General features: G+C 43.3%; 1 protein-coding gene and 1 pseudogene across 9 annotated transcripts in view; one reads left to right on the forward strand and one right to left on the reverse strand.

Moving 5' to 3' along the window:
• Positions 1–27,809, forward strand: part of DCUN1D2 (defective in cullin neddylation 1 domain containing 2) — a 325,754-nt gene that overhangs the window by 82,699 nt on the left and 215,246 nt on the right. For 4 of the 9 annotated variants that reach the window (XM_069637140.1, XM_069637141.1, XM_069637144.1 and 1 more), the window contains exon 2: positions 21,854–21,945. The exons of 3 other annotated variants lie outside the window; for them this stretch is intronic. Coding sequence is in view for 1 of the 6 variants with exons in the window: in XM_069637138.1 (XP_069493239.1) it covers positions 21,844–21,945 (102 nt within the window). In the remaining 5 variants the exon portion in view is untranslated. Of the gene's footprint in view, positions 1–18,767; positions 19,098–21,832; positions 21,946–27,809 lie in introns of those variants that run through there. 2 more of the 9 variants (XM_069637147.1, XM_069637138.1) reach the window with 2 other exon arrangements.
• LOC138526415 (bax inhibitor 1 pseudogene) lies at positions 1,192–2,438 on the reverse strand (annotated as a pseudogene).

Here is a 27,809-nt window from a genome sequence, read left to right on the forward strand (position 1 = left end):
CCACCTATTCTCCTCTAGTAAATTCTTGGCACTGTCTGGAGCAGGGGCGGGTCGAAGGAGGAGACACTGCAAACAACTAAAGAGGATTCGGATTAGTAACACTTTATCCTTCCTGGTGGAAGCCCAGGTCCATCCAAAGTGCTCAGGATTAGACCATATTCACACTTCTGCAACGCTTATTGGCAGATAGGGTACACAAAGAGAGTCTGCTAGCCACTTTCTTTGGATCAGAAGGTCTTCCTCACACAACCAGCACTGGCCAATACTTAATCGGTGACCCAACAGATCACTTAGCAGGTCTGAATTCAACTTGAATCAAGGAGGACGGGTCAGATTATGATATGGAAAGCCAGTGCACCAGCCATATTGAGAACCTGCATGGCTCTGTGTATAAAAGAGGGAACTCAACTTCATGGAGTGAAAATACATTTGTGGTATACCGCCAGTTTAGCTTTCCCAGGCAGTGGATCTGCCGCTCAAGCACAGACCCTCCATGTCTTGCACCAGCAGAAATGGGTGAGTTCAGCATCTGATGGAAGAATGCAACATTAATTTTTTCTTTGCACGTATTGAGGAGTCAATGTAGGGGGTTTGCACTGCCAGTATGTGTCCCTTTCAGTCAGGAAAGAAATCTACCAGCTGCACCAACCAGACTTGAATTCTCATTTACATTTAAGTCATGGAACTGTGAATAGCGAGCATGTGATTTCTACAGATCAGAAAGGTGGCGAAGGGAAGTTATGCTTCCTTCCTCTGAACAGGCTGCCTAAAGAACCCAATTAGAGGCCACACTTAGCAGGAATGTAGGGCTGACCAAGTCAAAGACCCAAAGGGTCAACCACTGTCGAAACACTGGGTACAAACCCTCTACCTACAGAGATCCCCCATCCATGGCAGTCCAAACCAGCTCTTGCAACCCCTCACACATGAGTGAAGCATCATCCACAAGAATGTAGCACAAGAGGTAGTAAGATTAAATCTGATGCAAGGAAGCGGGCGCCAGCTCCAAGTTAAACTATTCAATTACAGCTGCAGAATCACAGGAAAAAACAATCTCAAAAGGAAGCTCAACTATTCATGTGGTCAAAGTTTAGAAGCACACACCCTGTCTTGGGGCTGGTAACAAAACACAATGTCCCCCACTGCTAGGGGGCTCAAATGATCTGGGTCCTGCCATCACCTTCAACACCTCCTAACTGCAGCATCCAGGTAGAACTCCTCACCACCCTCTACCCGACCACACCTGATAGTCTGTGAAACACCCAGCAAAGTCATTGGGTATATTGGAAAGTGAAACTGTTTGGTCAAAAAGCAAGGCTTGCAAGCTCCACTTCATTGTGCACTTTGTTGAATTGTAATCGGCCAAATGATGAGAAGGAACGTGGAGGATGTGCGGAGCATATGTAAAGGATTGGAGGCAGGGGAGAAGGCGCTTCACCTCATTCTTGACCACCACATTTACAATCCGAAGCCGAACTCTGAAAAGCTGCTAATCATCCCATTCTTATCAAGAGCCGAGAAGAGGCAGGAAATCGGGAGAGAATCTATGAAGTTTTCAATGCTTTACAACACCAGCAGACAGGGAGCCCCTGCTGCTACAGTCACCGGAATGGAGAAATACAGAACAAAAATCAATGCAAAAACAGAGAGGTCCTGGGATTTTCTGGCAGGGATAGATACTTCACTTCTTTTTTCTTTTCCTTTTCATTCATGGCCAGGATAATCATGAGTTTTCGAAAAATGGTGATGAAGTCCAGGAAGAGATCCACGCAGTGCCAGATATAGTCCTTGTCTCCAAACTTTGCTTTCTCAATGATAAGCTGAGTGTCAAACAGGACGAAGCCACACATAACCAGCAATCCCAAGTACAGGTTTGCCTTAAACATAAAAACAGATCCAATGAAAATGTTCACCAAGGAAGCCATAAGAAGTAGACTCATTGCTGACATCAGGATACCTCCTAGGTACAAGAAGCTCCGTCGTTGAGCATACACAGCACTGAGGGAAAAGCAAGTAAAGATGACAGCCGTACCAAGGAAAGCTGTTGGGAAGATACTTGGGTTAACAGATAAAACAAAATCCAGCGCTGGGCCCAAGCCAATGCCTGTAAAAAAGGCAAACCCAGCCAGAATGGCCAGCCTCTTCTTTTCCACTTCAGGACTGTGTGGTGTGAACATCAGCCACTGCATCAGCCCCAGCGAGGCTGCCAAGGACAGGAATCCAGCCTGGAACACTCGGGTGACCACATGAACATAGCCACCTGCTGCAGCCACAAACATGCAGAGGGCAATGCTGGCAAACTTTTTTCAGGTGCTGCTGGGTGGAGTATGAAATGTTGAAAATTTAAAGAGAGCATCCAACTTAATGCTGTGGTCGAAGACGTTCATTGTAGCGACTGGTGTTGCCACTGAAGTCACTTCAGGAAACGTGGAATCTGTTCCTGTACTGTGATGAACACTACGTGTCTCTGCACAGCTCTGTATTTTGGGTCATAAATGACCCAACAAAGTCTGTGACAAACTCACTGAGGGAAGTGCCTGGGTTTGATACTGATAAACGCACACACCAGGTCCATGTACCATGGAACAGAATGGAGTTACTGTCTTTTACTAAAGATTACCCAGATATTGGGCAAAATCCTGAGCAGTGGTATACCCAGACTGACTGTGTCTTAAAGACCAGTCTTTACGCTAACGCTTGGTGATATAGATCAACTGTTTTCATGTATACTGGCAGCTGACATATGGCAGCAATGCAAAATGCAAGACAGTTTACATCCTGTCATAAAGTAGGATGAGCTGACCTTGGCAGCGAGTGAAAGGTGAAGACTGGGGAATGGTCCAAAGAAATAATAGCTCTTCCTGCACTGCTGATAACGTGTATCCAGCAAGTGATTCCCGAAAAGCAAATTAATTGGGATAAGCTGACTGCTTGCAGGCAGGAAGAAGGGATGTCAGTAGAAAAATATTTTGCATGAAAGGAAGAAGCTTTTACCTCGTTTAGTGGGATGGATCTGTCTACCCCGGAAGCGCAAAAGGCTTTCTGTTCCCATTTTGTTGAAGGGTTGTTACCTCATTGAAAAAATGACATTCAGACATATGAGTCCACCTGGCCAATTCAAAGTGCTGATCAAATATTGACCATGGCTAGGTATTATGCAAATCGCCATGCTAAAGAAAAGGGGGAAAAGGAAAATAAAATGAGTTCAATACAAGAGCATTTATGCAGCAGGCTTTTCCAGAGAGGCAGGGGAAACATGCGCATGGAGAGAGGAAGAGGCATGTACAGTGGAAAAGGAGGAAGCACACCACCAGGTGGTAGAACACTAGTGGAAACAGGTTGTCATTATTGTAATGTCGAGGATCATTTTATCCGAGAATGTCCGCTAAGGAGAAGAGGTTGTGACTGATCATGCAGTCGGGGCATATCAAGGGGAGGATTTATAAAGACCGATGGCGGCATTCAAAATAATAGTGGGGCACCGGAAGGGAATAGTGACCAGCTCAATTACTTTGACCCAGGACGGGGCCAGCAGTATTCGGCTAGGGAATATTATGTGGACAACTATTCAGTGGGTGACTATGTGGAATAGGTCTGCCCAGGAGAGAGAAAGGGACGCGTGTGTAGCCCTGTAGATCCAAAGGGACCATTTGTTGAAATGGCAGTACGTTGGGTAAATTCCTGCTAGACACGGGTGCCTCCAACACATTGATATCCCACAAAATAGTGTCTTCCATTCCCCTCTCCGGGAATAATAATAAATCGGTGGGTTTCGCATATAAACCTTTTCGAAGTCTATTATCAGAACCAGTGTTGGTTACCATCTCTTGTAAGGCTCCGCTGGTGGTCACGGACAAATGTACTTTGAACTTGTTGGGGATGAATCTACTTAAGCACTTGCATGCTAACATGTATTGCTCGCCTGATGGAGTATATTTGATGTGTTGTGCAGAGTTCTTCTCAAAGTGCATTGTTGCCTTGAACGAATTACCTTAAACATTAAAATAAATGAACCCTGTTATTTGGGCCTATGGCTCTAATGATGTATGCTGCATGGTAGGGGAGCCCATTAAAATCAGTAAAACCAGGGGCATTGTTACCCAGAGTACCCCAATATAAGATGGCAAAGGAAGGGTTAGAAGGGATCAAACCAGTAATACACGACTTATTAAGGGGATATTAAAGGAAATGGTGGGTAGTCCCTGTAACAGTCCTATTATACTCATACAGAAGCGAAGTGAAGGAAAGCCAGATTCTCCTACTCAGTGGAGACTTATAATTGATCTCTGCCACCATTAATAAGATCGTAGTTCATCAGTTCGATGTGGTCCTCAACATGATCTCCTTTTTTACAATGATTATGCCCTTTGAAGAATATTTTACCGCCATTGATCTTAAAAATGCCTTTTTTAGCATTCCAATCCACAAAGACAGTCAGTACCTATTTGCTTTTAATGTTGAAGGGCGATCATATACTTTATGTAGAGCACCACAGGGATACACTAAGTCTGAGTGTATATATAGCCAAGCTTTAAAGACGCAATTGGACATATTCACTCTAACCACTCATACAGTGCTTTTACGCTTCAAGATGATGGGTATTCACCTCCTCTGGGATATTTTGCGCAAAGCATATTGGCTGGCAAGGCTCGACTTGAAAGATACCTATCTGACTATTCCAGTAGCTCAGGACCACGGGCGGTTCCTCAGATTCTTATGAAGGGGACGGAATTAGCAGTTTGCTTGCCTCCCCTTCAGGCTGGTCTCAGCACTCTGGGCGTTCACCAAGGTCATGAGACCGGAAGCTATTAGAAGCAGGGGGATCAGGATTATAGTTTACCTGGATGATGTTCTGATCCTAGCTCAGGATAAGGTTACATTAGTGAGTCGGGTACAATGGGGTGAGTGCCCTGCTAACCGCCTTGGGGTTTCTATCAACCAGGAGAAATTGGAGCTGGTTCCGAGGCATGGGTGGAGTTTCTGGCATTTATAATTGACACCAGAGAAGCCTCCTTGGAGTTGCCGCTACAAAAATGAATGCAATAAAGAAAGAGTGGCGATTCAGAAGACTTATATTTCGCTTCAGAATCTAACAAGGATTGTTGGGCTTCTGGCAGGCTCGATTCAAGCCATATTCTCCAGGACCCTGCATTACAGAGCACTGCAGGGGAGTAAGATATCACCAATATGTCCCGGACAAGGAGTGGAGAGCAGAGTAGAGCTGGTGGCTGCACAACATGGAAGCCTGGAAAGGCAGGGCCATATTCAGAGATGTCAGAATTAGTGATGCAATCGGACGCAAGCCGGTCCGGTTGGTTGCGCCAGCTACAGCCATTTGCAGACAGGAGGAAAGTGGTCTGCAGAACAAAAAAAGCGACACATTAACTGTTTAGAACTGCTAGCAGGATCATTTGAGGTAAGAGCCTTTGCCAAAGAGAGGATGAACTGTTGCATCTGTTAAAGATGGACAACATCTCAGCAGTGCGATACATAAACAAGTTATGGGAACTTGATCGAAAATGCTAGTAAAGTTGGCAAAGGACTTCTGGCATTAATGCCTACAGAAGAAGTTAGCAATAGCAGCGGAATACATCCCAGGGAAGCAAAACGTGATTGCATACTGGAACTCCAGGTACCTGGAGGATGCCAGCGACTGGAGGTTGCACAGGTCCGTATTCTTACAGTTACAGGACCTCTGGGGGCCGTTGGACATAGATCTTTTCGCCTTCAGGTTGAACGCACAGACTCCCTGGTAGTTCAGCTGGAGGTTGGACCCAGGGGTGCTGGGGGACAGACGCTGTCCTCCACAGTTGGAAGGGAGTGCTGCATTATGCCTTCCCCCCGTTCATCTTGCTAGCAAGGACACTAGCGAAGGTCCACAGGAATCGGGCAGAGTTGGTGATAGTGCTGCTGTGGAAATCGCAAGTATGGTTTCTGATTCTGATGGAACTTTCCTCTGATTTTCCAAGGGTGATTCTGTTGGACGAACCTGTTGGTGTGCAGAATATCTGACTCATGGGCGCCTTCCACCCTTAGTAGCCATGATGTCGCTTGGCCAGGTGGGAAGAGTGGTGCACAAGGCGATGCGCTGATCCCGTTTCGGCACCGGTCCTACTTTTTTTTTTTTTTGGTGCAGAATTGTCCCAGGATGGGCATGCTTTCCGCATCCTTGGGAGTGTACAGGTCCGCTATTTCCAAAGGCCACGAGAAATGTGATGGTCTGCCAATCGAGGAACACCAGACTGTGGTTCTACTCTTGCGAGGGGTGAAATTGCACACGACCCCTTCAGCCAAATATCTATACATAATCTGTCCAGTAAAGTGGCAATGCTGCTGTGCTTAGTTTCATGTAGGAGAGTGTCCGATGTTAAGTTGCTGGATGTGAACAGGAAGGTCTTCTACCCGGAAAGGGTTGGCCTTTCATATTGCTAGGAGAATTAAGAGCGATTCCTCAATCGTTTCTTAGCTGTATTTCCTGGTTGAGCCTAAACTGTGTGTGGCTCGATACATAAAAGACTACGAAGCTACTGAAGAGGTTATACCTTGAGGGGCGCACCAGTTGCTCATTGCACGCAGGAAGCTTTTTCATGCGGTAGCTTCAGCCCCCATAGTCAGGTGGGTTAGAGAAGTCATGAAATTAGCAGGTATAGATTTGGAGATATTTGAGGTCCATTCCATCCGGGGAGTGGTGGTGTCCAAAGACTTTGCAGCAGGAGCATCCCTGCATGATATTTTGAAGTCGGAAGCAACGTTTAAGACCTATTATTTCAAGCCTGTATCATCTGTGGGTGCAGTGGTTTCAGATGGCTTTGACCAAGCGTAATGCTCGCCTTGGGTCTTGAAATGGACTATAGATTACCCAAGCTTATAGCGCTGGGAGGCCTGATTCTATTAAAGTCGCAGAGGCAAGCATTAGCCCACCCTACATACGCAGGGTGCGCAAATTGATTGCATTGCTGTTCATGACCATACTATTGTAATGTGGTTTCTTTGGATTAGCTGTGTATTCCCTCACTAATTATGTCTCTGGTTGCTTCCTAAGCGATGATCTTAAGAGCAACTGATTGGAGGGCTTCTTCAGAGCTTTTGCAAGTTTTGCTTGAGTCATTGTGCAGGGAACAGGAGCGGGTTCCGGCATTGCTACAGAGTTCATGTAGAGGGCTGAAAGAGGAGGAGGCACGGACAGGACATGACCTGAGGAATGTGCTGGATCATGATTGGTTTAGGAAAACGGACACAAAACTACACGACACTGAGGACTTCTGAGGATTTGTAGTCTTGTGTAGGGGGGAAGTTGTTTAGTTGGTGGTTTTAATGTTTTGAAGAAAAAAATGTGTAAAACCAAGAAGATTTTAAAAAGATGCTGTGAAGAGTAGCATAAAGAGTTTAAGCATAATGCTCACCTGTGTGTCTTTACTAGAATCAAGACTCCCGGCGCCATGAGCTTGGGAAATCTTCATTCTTTTTAGGGCTAAGACTTTAAACTTTTTATAGCCCGTATAAAGAATGAACACCAAATCTTTAAGTCTGAGTTCCATCTTTATTTGATTCACTTTGCTTTCCATTTTTATTAATGGTAACTGCGAAATGTACCCGCACTCCGGAGGGGTTCTGTAGATCGACCTGATAATACTCATCAATTGTTGAAAATCAATGACCCCGTAAGTCGCTGTTCCGAGTCGCTAATCGCTTGATGCGCTTTGCACTCTGAAGTGAACTGCACTGAGAAATAGGCGCTTGTAGCTGGCTGACATACTCCGGAGCAGACGTGGAGGAGAGGCGAGGGTTTGCTGCAGCATACTGGGATCTTCTGTGCGCTCTCCCCACCTGTCGCCTCGCCCTGGGGCAGTGTGTTGCGGGGGAAACCGCTCAGACCGTGTCTATTTCTGTTCCTAGTGTCGAATGTTCCTTCTACGGCCACAATGATGTTTTGCTGATTTCAGGCAACTGTCTCATTTGTAAAGGGGCTGAAATCCAAGGAAAGGGAGACATGTCCAAATATCATGTAGCCAATAATGTCCGGAAATTCCTCAGATCACGATGCAAAATGGGGTGCAGAGTAGTGGAACAGTGTTAGAACACCTACTTGTGCGGGGCGACGAGGCTCTAGGGGGCGTGCTGGTTCCTGGCAGTTGTACCCACGTCTCAGGCTGTGGAGACGTCGCACCGCTCTGGGCACATTTCCCCGGCGGAGTTACTCTGTCCTGACCCGTGTAGGGCACGGGTGCCGTTCGCGTAACTGTTCGAGCGAGTTTGCGTTCCAAGACTCGTTCGCGCAGCGGCATCCATTCGCGCATGCGCATTGCAGCGCGGTCCAAGCCTCGGTTTCACACAGGACCGCTACTTAAGCGATCCGATTCAGTTCTTCATCGCGTCAACGCGGTTGGTTTCCTTCCGCTTCGCTTCCTGATTCTGGGGTTCTGGGTCTTGATCCTGGTCCTGGGTTGGGTCCTTTCCTTTTTCTCTTCTGATCAGGCTGCCTTCTTCCCTCCCCATTCCTGTTCTCCTGTGTTCTCTGGTCCCTTCCTCCTGGTTCCCTCCTGCTCCTTCTATTGCCTGAGTTGCCCGCCTGTGCTGGGGTTCCTGTGGTCCTGGCCCGCTTCTCCGGCTTCTTTGGATCCCTGTTCTTCCTCCTACCTTGGTACCTTGGACTTGCTGCTAATCACATTTTGGTACCCTGAACATTCTGCTTACCTCTACTGGCTACCTCGAACCTACACCATCCTGGAAAGCTGTTTGGGATCCTTTGCCAGTATTTGCCAGTAACATCTACGACCTTCCCGATCAGTGCTTGCACTGTTCTGGTGCCACGTTAATATAGGGAAGTGTCATCCGTGGCGTCAGGAGCTGGCCCCAGTTCAATCCTGTATTACAGGACGGGTCCGGGGTCGGTTCTTTGCGTCACTTACTTCATCAGCTACTAGTCTACATCTACCACGACCTGGCTACCTCGGCACGCAAGACTCCTGGAGATACAGGTACGCCTCGTCCTCGGGACACACAACTTAACAAACGGTCTGTAATGTGCACACACACATTTTCATGTGGCCATGTGTGAGAATGCCACCCAGTCCTGTTTTTGCTTGGAAATCTGGGATTTGTAGTTTTCCTAGATTTCAAATGGGAAAGGAAAAACGACATGTCCCAGTGTATAAATGGAGAAAGCCAGGACTGGATGTCCTTCTCGTGCATGGCCGCTGGAAACTTGAGAGCTCTGGATTTGTAGCGTGCCTGCACCCTGCAGGTCTTTGAATAGTCCTCAAATGCTGCTAACTGTGTTCTCCATTCTGTGGAACATTGACGTTTGTCTCCCATTGCTAATGGGTGTTTTTTGTTGGAGAAAACATTTCATATGCATACAGTACTGTGGCATCTCCGTGCAGTGTAATGAATAAGTCGATAACATGTTCATTTTCATAGAACATTGAAATGCATTTTTTTATAATGTATTCTTTGCAATCTGTTAACATGGAAAATAATTCAGATTTCTCTGTGTATTCCCTATAAATCACTAGAGGAAAGAAACATCCGTATTCTACTATTGCACTTTTTTTTCTCCAACTTGGTAAATCGATGCTACTTGGCTTTTAAAATCTTACTATTGGTATAATTGCCAATATGGCTTTTTATACACAAAACACAGAAAAAGATACAATACAAGATTACATTAGTTTCAGGTGTAAAACTAAGAGTTATAATATCCAAGATTTGGTTTTATAATACACCACATTTTACTCGTGTGGTAGATAGATGAGCAACACATCGTTCTCAGCATAGAAACTTTCCAAAAACCATTCTACCATCTACCTTCCATAGGCGCAGCCTTACCAAGAGCTAATGACTCCCTCCTCTGGACCAGGGTTAAGCTTTTGCAATGAATCGTAAGGTGTTTAACAGTTTCCACACAATCTACGTAATTGTGCAATCTCATTCTCTGTCCCATAACCTCAAAGGTGTTGGCTAGGTTAAATTGGAGGCACACATATTCGTAAATAAGTGAGTTGTTTGGCTATTCCAGCTGGTAGTGGGGTTTTTCACCAGTTTCGTGAGTTGGAGATATACTCACTATTAAGCGCTTTGTAGGGCAATTCCATAATGACCTGTTCATAATCTAAAGTACGTAGTTTGCTTTAATCATATTCTTAGAGTTGTAAGGGAATTGGGGCAGTATCTATATCCGCACTGAGACAACATTTGCTGGATTTCAGTACTGTAGTCCTTATACTTGAGCCCCAAATCCACTTGTCATTGTAAGGGGAACCTCAAGAATAAGGGGCAAACGAATGTTACCAGGGCTATTCACCAGTGCTTTTAAATACTAGCACAGCATATACACATTCTAATGATTGTTTTGGACATTAAGTAGTGATTTTAAAGCACAACCTCTTCCATTTGCCTGATGTTAGCGACATGTTTATGACCCCGTACTTCTGCACCATACAAGATTACTGGGTATCTCTGCCTTATATACATTGATAAGGGACTCAATGGAGTAGCACTTTGCCCTTGGGCAAAACACTTAATAGTTCGATTTGCTGATGCACCTTTCCCTAATTGATCTATCTGAAGGCGCAATGTCTATTTGTCATCTATAGTTACTCCCACATAGGAGGGTTTGAAACTGCCAGGAGCTGGGAGCTATTTAGCTCCTGGTTATAGCCACGGGGAGCCTTGTTAGGTTGAAACCAACAACTGCAAGGATGTACTTTTGACTCCTGTGGCAAGTGGTGCCATACAAACTTAGCTATGCAATATTAACTGAGATTGTTTGGGAATGTATATATAAAGGAGAAAAATCAATACACCTAAGGAACATTTGAAGCAAATCAGATAGTATAAAGTGGACAAAATATTAGTTTGCATCTGGCGCAAAAGTTAGATTTGCTGCACACTAGGTACTAGCTCCTGGTTCTCCAGAGTAGCTCCTGCCCAACTGATTATGCCTGCTACCTAGGAGCTGATATTTATTTATTTATTTATTTATTTATTTATTTCTGCCTCTGATTGGCCAATCTCAATTTCGATCCCTGAGATAGTCATATTATGAGAAGACCCAATCTTCCAAGAATAACTCGTTTTTATTGACCCTGCCTTAAAAACCATGATTTTAGATGTATTGTCATTGATAACTAACACATTTTCGTTGGATTAGTGCCTCAGTTTATTTAATTGTTGATGGCCTTTTTCAGTATAGCCCAACAAGACCAAATGATCTGCATAGCCAAGCCACTGTATACGCGTAGTGCCCAATCTACTGGGATATTTGTCATCTGAGGTTGGCTGGAGGTTGGAATAAATCGGCAAGATAAGGAATAAAGATCATGGGAACTAAGATGCAAACGACTTGCTTGTCGCCCACAAAAGTTGACAACGTATTAGATACTTCCCCTGAAGCAGACAATCTGACTGGCATTGCTGTGGTGCGAACATTTTTTAGTAAACCCATGGGAATGCCCCACTTTGCCAACGTCTGCCAATGGACTTTCGCCTTAAGGTGTCAAATGCAAAGCCGAAGTCCACATAGACGACGTAGACAGTTTTTAGCATGTGCCAAGCAAAATTGACCATAGATTTTAAAGTCAGAAAAGTAACATATGTACCCAGACTTTTCCAGAATGCTGTCTAATTAAATAGGGTGATTTTGTTATTTGAAGAGATACAGCTATCTGGCTCCTTCAACAGTTTACATGCAAATATTTTAGAAGGCATGTTCAATATAGCCAAAATCCTGTAGTTTTTTCAAGTTACTACATGGTCCATTTTTATGTATGGGTAGAATAGTACTTTCAAGGTGGGAGGATGCCACACTTGCTTGAATTGATAAAAAGGACATGTAACAGTTGAGCCCACCAGAGTGAGTTTATCTGGATTAAGTCACAGCAAACCCCATCAGGGCCAGATGCCTGAGAGTTTTTTATGGACTTGATGATAGCAACTTGACTGTTATCCACTTCACTGAAATGTCCGGTACCCTAAGTACCATGGAGACTTGGAGGCCAATTGTTTCTCCATTGTGCTTTTCCCAATCTCCTTGAGCACTCCCCCCCCCCCCCCCCCCCCGTGGTGACCAGAGTTGTCTGTAGCTTGAACTAGATTTCAGAAGCCTGTAATATTATTGCTTCTGGACACTATAATCCAGTCCTGCCACTCTTCCAGGATTTTCTTGAGATATTTTCTCAGACATTTATAATAGATGACCTTCTTATTCTTAACTGCCTTGTTAAGTTTATACAAAAAAGGTAGCAGGCGCTCCTCTTTAGAAAGAACATGGCATGATGACCAGTTCTGTGTTTTTTTTTCCCACTTTGAGAGTCCACAGCCATCGCTTTTTGCTCACTGTAATTTTCACAAAGGAGTAATACCCATTTGCATATCAGTCTTTGTCCCGCCCGTGAGGGCAGTCCAGCACCGAAATGCCAGGTAAACCACCTAATTTGAACAAGAGTACCAACAGCAACCCCAGACACGTGTTTCAGCCTTGTTGGGCCTCATCAGTCAGTTGGAGCTGTGCCTCTCTGAACACAGTGAGCAAGTGGTCCACATCTGTGTTCCCCCAGGTAACGTAGGGTGACCAACCCCAAGTTCCTTGCAGAAATACAAATAAAGGTAGCAGGAGCCCCTCTCTAGAAAGAACGTGGCATGACAACCTGTTCTGTGTTTTTTCCCACTTCGAGAGTACAGTGAGCTAAAAGCGATGGCCGTGGTCTCTGAAAGTGGGAAGAAACCAAAGAACAGGTTATCATGCCGTGTTCTTTCTAGAGAAGGGCACCTGCTACCTTTTTGTATCTTGCTAAATTTATATCCACAAGCCAACTTTATGTCCAGATTATGCAGGTCGCTTCTTAGCAATCTCTTTGTGTCTCTTATTTCCTGGTCCTAAGCATGTTTGTAATTACCCCTGTTATGTAAGGCGGCTTTGTGGGATGTCGCTTACTATTGCCAATAAGGTGGGCACTCCAGATTCATTTTTGAATGTTCAAAGTATTTGAAGCCACTGACACAGCAACATCTAAATCACTGATGGTGGAGCATCACTCACCTGTTGATCTGTTACATGCAACATTACAGCAAAGAAAGTTGCCAACAGGGACATTGTAGGAAAAGAGGGGTCATATATAAGGTAACTAAACATTTGCCTTGTTCAAGTTTGTGGTATTTCCTTACTAACCCTATTCTGTCCAGTGTTTAACTTTACTCACCCCACATTGTTATGTAAAGACCCCCGGTTCCAATAAACTCATAGACACGATTATGGTAAACGGATCACTCTCTTCTCTTGGGATTAATTTCCGGTATACAGTTGTTAAATAGTGTATGAGATAAAAAATATAAGTAATGTTTGAAATGTACCCTAGTAAAACTACCAGGGCTATTCTCCCCCGACACCATCCATTTAAGAGCAAACAAGTTTAGGAGTTTTGCCCAGGCGGTCCATTGAGTCATATGCCATTTGCTTAAGAATGAAAGTGCAGATGTCCTTGTAAATCGAGGGATCAGCAGGAATATTGGACTTGAAATTTCCCATAAAGAGTTTATGGCTATGGTGATACTTACCTAATAGATTGTTTTTCTTGTAGAATAGGGGGTAAATTAGGATTATGTCCTGGAAGATCATAGACATTTATGATCAAAACCGAATGGTGCTGGCAAGAATGAAGTCAGACGATCCTCCCAACTTGACAAGGTTAAGGGTGGGATTAGCACTGATGCGAAGACCGTCATCAGTTATCCAAGATTCTTGTAATGCCAAAATGCTGTAATTATTAATAGCTGAAAAAAGTCAGCCTGCTCCAAATAAATGTGAGAAACCACGGGTGTTTAAGAAACAAGGGTAATCTAATGGCTTCTGTCGTATCAACTGATTTGTTGGAAGAAAAGAAGGCAGCCAGCGCCAGCTGCTCTCATCAGCATCACAGCTAGTATCAGTGGGATTGTGGACATGTTCCACTCTAGACCCATGCCTATGGAAGTGATCTTAACATTATTTAAGCATTTCTGGAGATGCCTTCATCCTGGAGCATCTCTCCCTATGTACATGGCAGAATCACTACTAGCAGCAGAGCAGCGTACCATATCACAATTCAAATTGTAGCAATCTTTGATGGCATTAAGGTTCAAAAGTGCAATCATATTCATGCCGCACAAATTCTGCTTTGTGTGAAAGAAATAATTCTAATACGGATTCAGAATAGAAATGAACACGAAAGGTAGCGTGTTCTCCTTTTCCTCCACAAGTTCAAAAATCTCAATGTCGGCTGATGTTTTAGAGTGCAAAGGTCGAATTCTGCAAGATAGAAGTAATAAAGCAGAGCGATTTTGAATACACACGCTGCTGTGACAAAAGAGAATCTGTATTCTAAGTACTCTCTTATTAACCAGATTCTCCAATGTAGTCGTCAAAATCCCTGCTTATAGGTTACCAATACTTTGAGAAAGCTGAAAGTGTCTCCCTAGCTAGTCCATGGGGATCTGTCATCCAGGTGGCCAGGACACGGCGTAGCAGTTCAAATGAAAGACCAAGGTGGCAGGAATCGAGAGAGTGACGAGGAGAGAAGTGATCTTGCCCCTTTCATCCCAAATGGTGGAACCTTTGTCTAAGAGAGCCTAAGACCGCGAACCATGGCAAAAGTGTCTTGTAGCAGATGTCAACACTACACGGGGCAAACCTATGCTGATAAGCAGGAGCGAGGGAAGCTTCCGCGACCGTGTTGCCCACCTTGATTACAATGAAGAAGAAAAGTGAAGTGGTTCATCACAGCAGGGAGTCGAGAGAAGAATCGATAAGAACCGGGCTGTGTTGAATGAGAAACGCAAAGTGGCAAGTTTGAACTAAGTTCAATGAACTGTGTAAATAACTGTAATAAGTGTTAAGGGGAGGACAATTGTAGAGGGAATTTGGCACCACGTGGGTGCTATCTCAAGAGACTGGTCAATCCCCATCTGAATGAAACTACATGTACCAGAAGCTCATAGGAGGGCCAGCAAAATAGGTCAAAGTGGTCCTACAGAGGGTCAAGCAAAATCCCTCAAGCAAAATCGGTACAATAGAAAGACTTTGATCTGCAAACTAAGTGAAAGAAAGGGAAGTGAATCCTGCAGTAAGAAGAAACGAGGAAAGCGAATCCCAAGAGGGGCTAAATCTAAATTCCCAACAAACCGTGTGTTTGGAACAGTTTAAAAAGACATTAAGATTTGTGGAATATGATCTAAGAACGGTTAGTGCCCAGTAGAGGGGGACAGAGGGGTGAATTATTATCACCCTAACAAACTTCATTTGTTAAAGGAACCTTTTGGTTTTGGTATTTGAACACGTCAGGCCCTCAAAGGCAAGAGACTTTCTAGTGAAACGAGATTTGGCCACGACGGTCCTGACCGCTGAGAACTCGAGAGCCGCTAATAGAACTGTTGTCTCATGCTGGAGAAGCTTGAAACAGTTCAGTATTTCCAGCCTGCATACAGCATTCATTGTTCAATAAACACCCTTGAACTGTGATCACGTGGGTCTGTCTTACTTGCTGTCACCATGAGTTCTCACAATACCCAGTGGGAGGTGCTGTCCTCTTTGTCATTCTTAATTCACTCGACATCCCCTCCAAAGGTTGGTATTCCACTTGACGCATGTGAATGTTCTGCAGATAGGTGGCATTTGTCTTGGGGGACGTAACCTTCGAAACGAAGTTCTCATCATTGTAGAATACATTTTCAAGCCCATCCAATGCTAGGGTGTCATTATCAAGGTCCTTTTTGGCTTTCATTATGTCGCTGATTACTTTTTTGAGTCTGCTTATTTACATCCTGGCCGTTAGTGGGGGCATTGAAGGCAGGTATAAACCAATATCATTAAAGGTAGATCTAGAATCTGATGCCGAGGGTCTAACAATTATTAGTTTATTATTGTTGGACCATTTGCCTGTGTGGGGGTGGGCCCCTTAATCAGCTCAACCAAAGCGAGCCACCATCTGAGGTATTGTACAATTGTTTGGAAAGGAGCTAGATGACGCTGTGGAGTCAAACTAACCCAAATCTTACTGCACCACATAAGTTGACACATTATATACAGTTTTGCAACAGTTAAATGCTCCCATATATTTTATTACAATCCACTCCCCCCCCCCCCCCCCCCACATTGGACAAAACCTCTTCAAAGAAATCCCATCTTTCTCCAATTCCTAAATTCTCATTGGTAGCTGTTATCTTAACTATAATCTTTCAGATTGTATTCATAGCACACCTCTTCTTGGGATTCGTCTGTGGTAAGTCATGACATCATCAAACAGTTAAACATTTGTGTGAAAACATAATTCATTACTAGTAACCACTGGCCTGAGCCCTTTAACCTTATTGTGATTGCACATGGTTCGCAAAGATACTTTAGGAAAAATGAGGAAGCTGAATAAACAGGTTCTCTTTGAACGTATGATAGCTACCTCATTTGCCCCACATCACTGACTCCATTGGATCATTCTAATCTAAATCACGGCTTTTTTATCACACACGACACATCTTGAGAATACAATTGAAACTTCTGGGTTTCGATTACTTTAGCCTCGAGCATTGCTTCACCCCACATTTATTGCTGGTCAAAAACAAATAGCTGAAACCCTCTGTAAAGCCCCCATCCATTTAAGAGATTACATCTGCTTTCTGTGATACTATCAAAACCATGGCCGGCTCCTTTAGCTGAGCTGATCATCGCTAAGTTTGTAGTTACTTATTTACCCATCCTCTGGCCTCTGAAGCTCTGCAGAACCAGTTTCTCAAAGTGAAACCCTGACTGCCGTGTTTTAATCTGTTTATATAAAAAAAAAAGCCCACTACATGTAGGTTCATAAATCCCCTTTTGTTTTTCAGTGTTCCTGCATGTTTAATAAATACTATCTGTCCTTTACAGTGGAAACTCCTCGTTGCCTGCTTCTGTAGCACACTGTCTGAATTGTGTTTATAGTTGATTTTGGTTTCAGCGTTTTCTTTCTATGCGCTTGCAATCTAATATGTATCAACTTGAATCAAAATATAACCCTGATGTATCATATCAGTCACAATTAACTACACTGGATACATATGAAATTGAAACATGGCACCCTGTTCGCCGCACCACCAGTCACAAATATGGTGCGCGCAACATAAACCCCTCTGGATTGTGGGGACCTTTCCTGACCATCCAACACCTGCCCCCTTATGGCGTTTGACATTTTTTACTGGGTTCCCCAAGGTGAACAATGTCAAACATACCTTTATTGCTGATGATTAGATTTGTGTAGCCGAGGACCTCAAGTCATGGTCAGTTGCAGCATTGCTATTAACCTTATCTGATCCAAGGAACTTGTTCTTATTTTTCTTTCCTAATGGCTTGCATGAACTGATATTGTTGCCACTCTATTTGCATTTGAGGGTAGCATCCTTAGGCCCAGCAACAGACCTGAGTTTTCAAGTGTTATATTCAAGCTGTTAAATCAAAGTTTCACATGCATCAGAAGTGATGATAATATCATCACATGTATCAGAATTAATCATTGCAGTGCAGTCAGTGGTTGATTTCGACTGATACTCCAGTGATTCTGCTCAAGGAAAATGAGGAATATGTTATTTTCGTAGAAACAAATAACTTTTTTTCTTCAGCCCCTCTAATGGAATTTGACAACACACAAGCCAGGTTTTTCAAGGGTGTGCATGTGCTCAATTGCTTTATAATGTAGTTTAACAGAATGGTGCGATGTTGAGGTTCCATACAATTCTTCACAAAGTATGCCAACCCAGTATGTAATCAAGGGCCTTCAGTTGAGGCTGGGTGATGCTAATATTTCCAATTGACTCCAAATAATTCTCTCTAGTAACTGCCATCTAGATACTCGTCGGAAGATTGGTGGAGTTTAATATCAGCAGTTGGGGAGAACAAAGCAAGGAGACATTTGTTAATGAGTTCAAAGTTGGTCAAGTGCACAGTTATGTCATTAACACAAAGTGTTCTACATTTTTGAAACGTGTTAATGTTAGAGTTGCTACCAATGCTAGGAGGCGTTTCAAGATAGCCAATGTATAGTGAGGCGCATAGTAATTAAACAGACTAAGCTCAATCATGGTAATGGTGTCAGTGCTACCGATGAATGCTTTCAACAGTTCAGAGAATGCCAGGCTTGGCAATAGTTAACAGTGCATTAATTTGTTCACCAAGTGAAAGAACAAGGCAGTTGGTATTAACATTGGCTGACGTAGCTTCTCTTTCATTAGTAGGGGAGGCATGAGGAATAACGGCAGAATCATCTGTTATGATGGACACTAATGATTCTGTCATTTTACTTCCCAGACACGAAAGTGAGGTTGTGAATCACTTCTTTAAGTCTGCACTATGTGGAGCTTGGTTTGTTTAGTAGAATCTGGTGGGTGAAATAGTTGGTGATTTTAGGCTCAGTTGTTAAATTGTTTCAAGTAATATAAGTGGATTTGGTTGATCCAAGTGTCCTGGTGGGTAGTGTGTGGGTGCACTTACCGTAATCACATTGTCCGTGATCGAGGACAGACATTTACCAGCAGCACGGATATCAGTGTCCTTACCAACACGAAAGTCCAAGTCTTCAGATGCTATTTTGCCCTTTGGTCTTATGGTGACGCACTTGGAGCGTGTCACGGCAGTGCCGTTTCAGCGGAGTGGATGCTTTTTTAACCAAGGGGTCTTTTGGGGGTCGGGGGTGAGATGGGTGAAGCAGTAAGGCTCAATGGGCTATCCCAGCCAGATTGGTCATGGCAATGCAGCTTTCTCCAACAGGTGAGGAAGCCTAAAATCAAAGCCCTGCTTCAGCTTCGTGTTTTGAGGAAGCCTGGATTGTCCGCCTATGACACTTCTGTACATTACTGTCACTGGGGCCCTTGGATGTCTGAGCATCACCAGTAGCACTGGAGGCAGGCTCTCACTGGAGGCAGCAGAATCTGCAAGGCACAGCCTGAGCCTCTGTTGGGTGTGGAGAAGAGGCAGGGCTTTTTGATAGGAGCCCATGATCAAGCTGCACCTGGAAGCCGGAGATGAAGAGCACACCCACACTGAATTCTTAATCCATACGGGCTGGCGCTATTTTGCTTTTGAAAAGCAATATTTATTTTTGGTGTGCCACATTTTGTTACACTATTTAACATGATAGTCCGTACATGTGAAAAGACTGACAAGCACATAGCAATAAGCGTCCTTCCCTTGGAATCGAAGATTAGCAACGTGCCGATTTCCACTGTGCAGCTGTAGGGGCCAACAGTATGATCTCCGAAATAAGATAACAAAAAATAGTTTTTACATTGCAATACACTAATTTGTGCAAACATGGTATTTGTGTAACTGGATATGTCTTGGCAACACCTGGCTCATCATTTCTCCTGGGGATATGATGAAAGTAGTTAGCACTTACTGTTTTTGATGCAGATACCTGGCAAATTCAGCAAATTCCTGGGCATCTGACACCATTAGCTGTGAACACTGAACATCTCTTCGGTATGCATAAGCTAAAACGATTCCCTTTGCCAATGTTTGTTTCGATCTATAGTTGAAATGAACAGCCATGTCAATGCCAAACCAGAAGTAAAGTGTTTTGTTTAACTCCAGAGGGGAACAAGCTTACAAATGGAGCCTAGTTTGTAATCTGCTGAATAGTAAAAAGCCATGTTTGCCTGTCCCAGCTTCTTCCATCACTATACAGTTATTTCTACCCCGCACACAATTTCTAAGCGTGTCGCTGGTCTTGTTTAATACCTATAGTGGTGGATCAGTCATACAATTCCTTTTACCACCTTCATCAAATGCTGCTTCCTCTTGTTAGAGCTAGCAAAAAAGGTAGCCTTGACAAGTATTTTTTTGTCTTAATAACTTTGCTTGTTATATGCTAGGCTTTAGGGGATACATAGTTTGATTAATATGTATTCTTGTTTTACTTTAATGCTTAATGATGTTGGGGTTATTAATAAGTTTAAGTGGACCCTTTTCCGATGGCAAATGTTTTGCCATCGTCTACATGATTTGCCGGTTTTAAAGCCAAGCAATGTATATAATGCTAGGTAAGAAGCAGTATGACATGGTACACACTTTTAGTTTTCCAACAATGATTTATTCAATAGATTTGCCATTAGTGCATGCAATACATTTCATAATTCACAGTGATGGAGGAAAAAAACAGCCTCACAATCATCACAAAGATACCATACTATACAATTAAAAACTATGTTATAGGAGTACAATCAAGGTTAGATACAATCTATCTGCGCAACAAGGCACGATTAATGAATTTGGCAACAAAATAAATATCATTGATGCATACAGTGGAACCAAATACGTTTTCTGTAAGTCATGGTAACATTTGCAAAATCGCAAGAAGTGTGTCATTGATTCAGGGGCAGTGTCGCAAGCTGGACAGGTTGGTGATGAGCCTCCCGTCCAACCCAGGTAAGCGCTGCGACATGTAAGTTACCCACTCTGAATTTGACATACAAGGCGCGAGCATAGACGAGAGTAATGTAGTCCAGGTATGTAGCTCCCTCCAGAGTAGGTTTCAAGGCAAGATAAACCTGACCAAACTTCAGTTTTAAGCACAGGCAAACAAGATGTTCCTAGGTATTCTGCCTGGCAGACCAATTCACATATCTTTGCGCTAATAGGCATGGAAGAAGGGTTGGTCCAAAAGATTTCCAGGCCAGCAGCTACAAGCTGTCTCTTTACATGACATAGCCAAGGGAGAGAACAGCTGCCCGGTTGGTTCAACAGATCAGTGAGAGCTTCTTGATGCCTACCAAGATCTGGGAAGCTCCACAACCTGACCCAGTAGAAGACAGGTTTCCACATTGACAGATTTCCGGTATCTAGCTACATTCCATTATTAGTGGGGCACTCTGGGTACTGTATGGTAGTCTGAGGAGCTTCTTTAGAAATGTTTGCTCAGCCACCCCCACGCTGCAGCAGTTTGAGCAGCCCCGTATCTTGGCTCCGTATAACACAGCCAAAGTGATCTGGATGGAGTAAAAATCAAGGGCAGTTAAGACCGCCTTCTCTCCATGCAAGACTAATAATTTCCTCCGACCACCACTTTTCCTTTCCAGATTAATCTGGGATTTATTTATTTGGTTTGCCCAAGTTCCATTGTCGGCAAATCTTACCCCAAGGTAGTCATAATTGGTGTGCAGTCTACAAACTCCACTCTAAGTTTACTGATTTATGTGGTTGAGTAACTTTAAATGTAGCTTGTTTAACGTTTATTGCGTATCCCCATCAAAGATGGAGGCATTCCTATTCAAGCTATTCTCTGATTTTGTTTTTGAATATGTTAAAACATTGCAGGCTGTAATCTTTATCAACCTTAACGCCTCAGTAGGGTCTTGCGACGGCAACATTCTCCCAAATCCAGGACTGGGTGGACATGAGAACTCGTCTAGGTTTCTAGTCCTTCCTTTCAAATGGATCACATGACGTACACATGGTGAAACACAAAGTTAAGCCTTCCAGCCTAACCTGTGGTGTACCAAGGAGAGCAGCACTATTGCCCACACTACTTACTTTTACCCCAAAACTCTACCTCATTCATTAATGACGTTCAATAACACGTGCTGATAATTCAGATCTGTTTCAGGATTCTTCTTTGAGAATTGTTTGATTTCAGAATGGCTGGTACATTTTGTTTACTATTATAGTTGATCATCACCAGTTGGTAAAGACAAGAACATGGCTGTAGGTTGGCAATCCCATAAGTGATTACCTTTCTTAAAAGTTGTCATCTTGGACAGACTTGTTCACCACCTGGAGCAGAAAGTGCATAATTGTGATCACCTTTTCTCCTTTGAAACCCTAATTAACCAGGTGTAACAGTTTGTACTCCCATGCCCACAGGTAGCCGTCAGAACTACGTGTATAGGACGTTTTCTCCTCCACACAAATGGACATCAAGGACGCCGGCACATGTAAAGTGTAAACAGGAGAGGGTACGTAGAAATGTGACCTACCAGATCCCATGTTATAGAAGTGGGAATGCTGTTTGAGGTGCTTGGTAAATTATTTGCATTTCCCCATTTCTAACCAACATTCTGTCCTAGATGGTCTTTTGCTTTACTCTTTGATAGAACCTTTTAGAACGTTTGCCTAGTAATATTCTGTAATGTTAAGTACCTGAGACTTTATTACTAATCAATACAGGGTTCCTTTTCCACTTTACAAGTGGAAACCATTTCTGATGGCTCACATCCTGTCATGCCTTGCTGCTCTAGACCAATGGCAAACCCAGGAGAATCCTTCTCTCGCAGCCACTCGTTATTGTGCACTGTCCCCATGTCCAGGATTTTCTACTCTATTAGGCATTCTTATGAGCTCAGTGGATGAAATCGAACTCCCATGCTGTTCGGATTGGCTGCCTTGTATAATGTACATACAGGCCTCCAGTAAAAACTGCAGTGCGAATGGCCACAGCTGTACCACATTCCCTATATTTTCTGTGAGGACTTAAAAAAATGTCTAGGGAAGAAACTACCTTACTACCCCAACACCTTTCCATATAGTATGGGTAAGTTAACAAAGCAATTTGTTGTTTGCTGAGTGGGAGCTGATTGCACATTTAGAAGTCTCCAAAAAGTCACTGTGGAAATGCTCTGATCTGTGGGGGAGGCAAGGGGGCTGAGGTAAGCTTCGTGCAACACTCTCAGAGGAAACTGCCAGCTGCACATGAATCCCTAAAATGACAACCTCTGCCTAAATGCCTTTGTTGTCCAAGGTGGTTGCTACTCCTCTGATAGTCCTTGACGCTTGTCCACTTACAGGGTATCCTCTGCTCTGTGCCTTCATGCCGGCAGCAGTATGGACAGTGTCATTTCTTATGATGGATAGCGTCAAGCTACAGATCAGTGGTTAACTGCCAAGGTTTGTCCAAATACCACCTACAAAGCACCATGTTTTGCACATAGGACACAGACCAACCATGACCCTAAGCCTAGGGAAAGGCATGGACAGACTGGAGCCCCCAGCAACAATAAAATGTGTTCCTCTCTGATGGGATTAATGTTTAGAGTATAGAATTCCTTTGTGGTTTGTATACTCCCTTCAGCTTCTCCTGTCTGACACTCGTGGCACTGCGTGCATGCTATTGGGATATTATATTCTGAGCAAATCTGGACTCTGCACATCTGTTTACTGCCAATCAAACTGCACACCAAATGCCTCTTCCTAATGGACCTACCCCCTATAGTTTGGGAGTTTGCTTCTCTCCCAGATGAATTAAAACATTAGTCGCATTGTTCATTTTTCATATGATTATTGAAACGCCCACAGAGCTTTCCATCCGAACAGTACAACATGGCCGCAGTTCTCGCAATCCTAGTCAAAAATACATGTGCTTTCACCATGCTTTTCTTAATGTTAAAAGTGCTTTATACAGGCCACAAAACATTTCTTTATGCTTAACGTCCATTGCAAATACATGTTTTTTTAAAATTTTAAGTGTCAAAATTGGAATTCTGTGAACAAGCGTACATCTCAATGGTTGGGAATCACCAAATGCCTCGTACTTCCTTGAGCCCAACAGTGGGTCTCTAGGCCTAACAGGCACAGGGTCAACGTCTGGGCATACCCGTCCCACTCGTGACTACAGCAAAACAAGGTCATGGCTTGAAGGTTTAGAATTCATCTTCCCCTATGTCATCACTTTGGGCAACCCTCCAGACATGGTTCTTCAACTGCCAGGCCATTAAAGAAGGGAGAAAGACCAGAGCTACACCTCTCTGATGCCTAATGAGACTGAAACATGTCGGAAGTTGCTTGTGGTCTAGTGCGAAAGGAAATGACCAAGCAGTTCACGTTGCAATGCCTTTTTTGGTGTGGCACCAATATTGCAAATGGTCATTCACATATCTGTAATGGATTGGGAGACTGAAGAACGATGGTCTGTGGTAGAACATGATCAACAAAACCTGGTGAGAGCTTGAAGTCAAACTCATTAATGAAAATCCCAATGTCATTACAGTAAATTGAAAGGATTCGCAGTACAGTGGTAAGGTTATGCAAATTCTTCCAGATCACTTCTTTGAGTCTGTACATGTAATTGTTAAATGGGACACCTTCAATGGATTCTGAAATCCCTTTTAGATTTGTATTTTTCTACAAGTATTTTAGCGCATTATGGATTTCCACAGTTCAGCTAGAAGATGAATGCTGAAATGGCCGATGCCATATGGACAGTTCTTTTTACTAGACCGTCGCTAGAAAATGTGTAGAAAGCCAATGTGATCAAACAGGCTAATTTGAGGATTTCTATTTCCCATATTTGCCCATGAAATGTTAAACCAACTTTGGTTGTCCTTCCTCCAGGAGGAGCGTAATCATGCATGTAATTGGTTCATATTTCCTCTTATGGAAAACACTGCACAACTGTCCAGTCTCTGACCTCCCCTTAACTATACGCTTATTGTTGACTACACCCATCCTTTTTATCTGCCCATTTATTTATAATTCTATTTTTTCTAGTTGTGTTTAATATTTTTCCCTCTACCAGACTTCAGGTCCTTTCCTTTTCTAACTCTGTACATGCTATTGTTAAGTGGGAGATTTCCATTAGATTCTGAAATCCTTTTCATAAAAAAGTGTTTTGTCACAAGGTGAATTGTTTGACAGTTTGTTTTGTTATTGTTTTATTATACCCCCTTCTATTTTTATTTTGTATTTCATGTTATGCTAATCATTTCTACAAATGTTGCATAAATGCGACATCGAAAGGTAATTGGCCGAAGGGAGTTCTGATAAAAACTCAAAACTCCAGATTACAGAATATGTAGTACACTGTACCTTTTGGTCTCTGCCGACCAAACTTTACCAGTCAGTCGATGTGGTCCTACTCTGACTGCTACTGGAATAGTTTCCGTTTAAAGGGACTGTATTACATTTATGGATCAAATGCAGGCCTCCATAGGAATTCTCAAGTACTACCAAAGATGAGGGATCGCGCCTCTCATCCTTCGGAAAGTGGATAGTTGAGGCTACACCAGAATTGTGGGAAAATGCTACCATAGTCCCTCCAATCTGCCCATGCCCTTGTTTCTTCTCCGGCAGTTACTGAATACATATCTGTCCAGACAAGATTTCTTTTGGTAGTCCTCTTCGACTCCACCCTCTACTTCTCTCCTCACATCTCTGATGTCTCTAAGAAGTCAAACTATCAGCTGCACCGCCTCCATAGGTATTTTTCCTGTCTCCAGAGCTCTTGTTCTCTCTAAGCTGGACTACTACAACAGCCTCTTTCTAAATGTTCTTGCCTCTACTCTTCGACCTTTACAACGTATCCAGAACAGGTAAGAGACTTGTCCTTGGCCTCAAGCCCAGGGATCGTTTCTCTTCAGCTCTGAACTCTCTACACTGGCTCCCTGTGGCTGCAAGGATCAACTTCAAGACCCTCTGCATTGTCCACAAGGTTTTCTGAGGCCTGGGACTGCTCTACCTCCCAACTTTCTTTTCCAAAACATCTTCCTTCTCAAGCTCTCCGATTATCCACCTCTAACACTGAGGGTCAGACGCATTTCCAAGCAGAGTTGGTGGCAGATTTATCTCCTTGACTGGGGCCTCCCTCTGGAACATCCCCCTGCCTCTCTCAAACTTGAGCAGAACCACCTCCGGTTCCGAAAGCAACTAAAGACCTTCCCTTCCGCTTACGCTTTCTCTCCATCTCCCCTGCTGATGCACGTGACTGCTCCGCACACTGGTCACCCTCTGAATTCCGGGCCCAGGTTCCTGCATGTCCAGTTGACCTTGCACTGCCTCCGGGCTCCCCACACTTAAAGGTCTGTATCTGAAACCCTACAGTCCCTTCTCTCTGCACTTATGAGCCACCCGCTGGCTGCACTTGTGAGTTAACTGCACTTTTCCCCTTCCCCTCCCCCTGGCAATTCTCCCCTTTCCTCTTCCCCGCACTTGCACAATCTGAATGACTCAAGGCCTAGTAAGATCGTTATTTTGTCCTCCCTGGTTTCCTCCTCCTTGTCTTGTCGCACCTAGAAACACTTGTGTACAGGTGCGTTATAAATGCTTTCATATATCATATCATCCTGTCATCAGCCCACTCCTATTTCTGTGTTTTTTATTTCGATTTTAGGAGTAGTATCATGGATCATATTTTCAAGTAATCAGTAGCATATCTGGGAATAGCAAATATCTAAATTATCCCCCTAATCAAACCCTCTTTTTCACTTGTGTGTTGACCTTAGTTTTTTAGAATTATCTTTGCCATGGTGTACCAACTGTTAAAAAGTAACAAGGCTAGTATGATGATGAGGTTTGACATTTATTTCAGCCAAGGCTACACTGTGTCTCGAAGGAAATGCAAGGATTCATTGTATCACTATGCTATGTAGTAGGCTATATTACTGAAAATGACATTTCAAACGGTCCATCTCTCGCTCTTCTATCGTGTATGTTTGTGTCATTTTCACATATGTCTTTATTGTATTATTCAGTGATGCAATGTGGCCCGTTTTCCTTTTAGACAGGGTGTGACATGAACTGAACAATGTCAGTCTTCTAGTCATCAGTCTACACTGTTGACTTGGCAGTAGGGCCTACAGAGTGCCAAACATTAATTCTAAAATGTCTCCCGCAGGTCAACACAGACATTGAGGGCCTTTTTTTTATTATTCTAAATTACATATTTGCATAGTCTATTGCTATTCCACAAGGTGTCACTGATGTTTAATGCACTAGTTTTTAATGATGCTTAATATAAATTCTTTAAGAGCGTATGTTGTCCTAGTCACCGCAAGGGTTAGCTTGGCAACATATTAATCATCAGTAATCTCAATTGGCACTAAAGAAGCAGTTTATTTTTAAGTCTCCTGTAGTGGACCTAGAGTAGTGTTGTATAATGTAAGGGAGGCATGGTATCACAAGTAAAGACAGACCTAAGAGATATAATGATCAAGGGTGTTGGTTGAACAACAATGGTTGGAAACTGTCTAGCCCTATGGCTAAAGATGGGAGCACGCTCTACCATCAAATGATAAAATAAAACCGTCCTAGTTGTGTCAGTCAAATCAAAATGGCCTATTCTAAATAAACCTATCGCCTGCCATCCGTGCTCCAGATAAGATTTTGAAGTGGGAGTATTTTACTCCCCAAGTTGGGAGCAAAATGATTTTCTTGGGAGTAAAAATCTAAGTCCATTTCCCAATGGGAGTACTTTTTAAAAGCGAGTAAAAATATGTTCTAAAAGGAAAACGGAAATGTTTTTTTTTTTTTTTTTAATAATTCCTTGAACCTAGTTATCCATGTTCATTAAAAGAAACATGTTTACTTCTTCCAATCGGGCAATAATAATAGTAATTGTTTCCTCTTGTACTACATGCACTGCTAGTCCATGGATCCGTTTGGGTGAAACCAGGTGCACATGGTGCGACGTGTCAGTTTCCTATTGTTGGCAGTATTTTAACTCTTTATATTTTTGTGGAGTATTTGCCTTTTTTAGGGAGTAAAAGTGACTGATCCACACCTTATCTCTAGGGCTGCCTGCCCTTATACTATTACAATAAATGGATGTATGAGAAAAGGTGTATGTAAAGGAAAAATATTGTTCTAACATAAAGGATCAAGATGGCTGAGTCCGCGCTCCTCCCCCACGATGGACAGCATGGAGTAAGGTGGTCCCTGTGGACAGGATGAGTTTGGCTCAGGTTCTCAAAACAAAGGCAGTTCAAAACGTGGACCGAGGCACGCCTGGCCTTCCACGTTAAAGTCTCTCGTTCCAGCTTTCAAAACACAGTTCAACAAAAAGTTGCCCCAGGTTTCCTTCAATCGGAATTGGACCTCTCAAAGCAACACA

The sequence above is a fragment of the Ambystoma mexicanum genome, chromosome 7p (genome assembly GCF_040938575.1).
Source record: "Ambystoma mexicanum isolate Mex_15411 chromosome 7p, UKY_AmexF1_1, whole genome shotgun sequence".
Lineage (NCBI taxonomy): Eukaryota > Metazoa > Chordata > Amphibia > Caudata > Ambystomatidae > Ambystoma > Ambystoma mexicanum.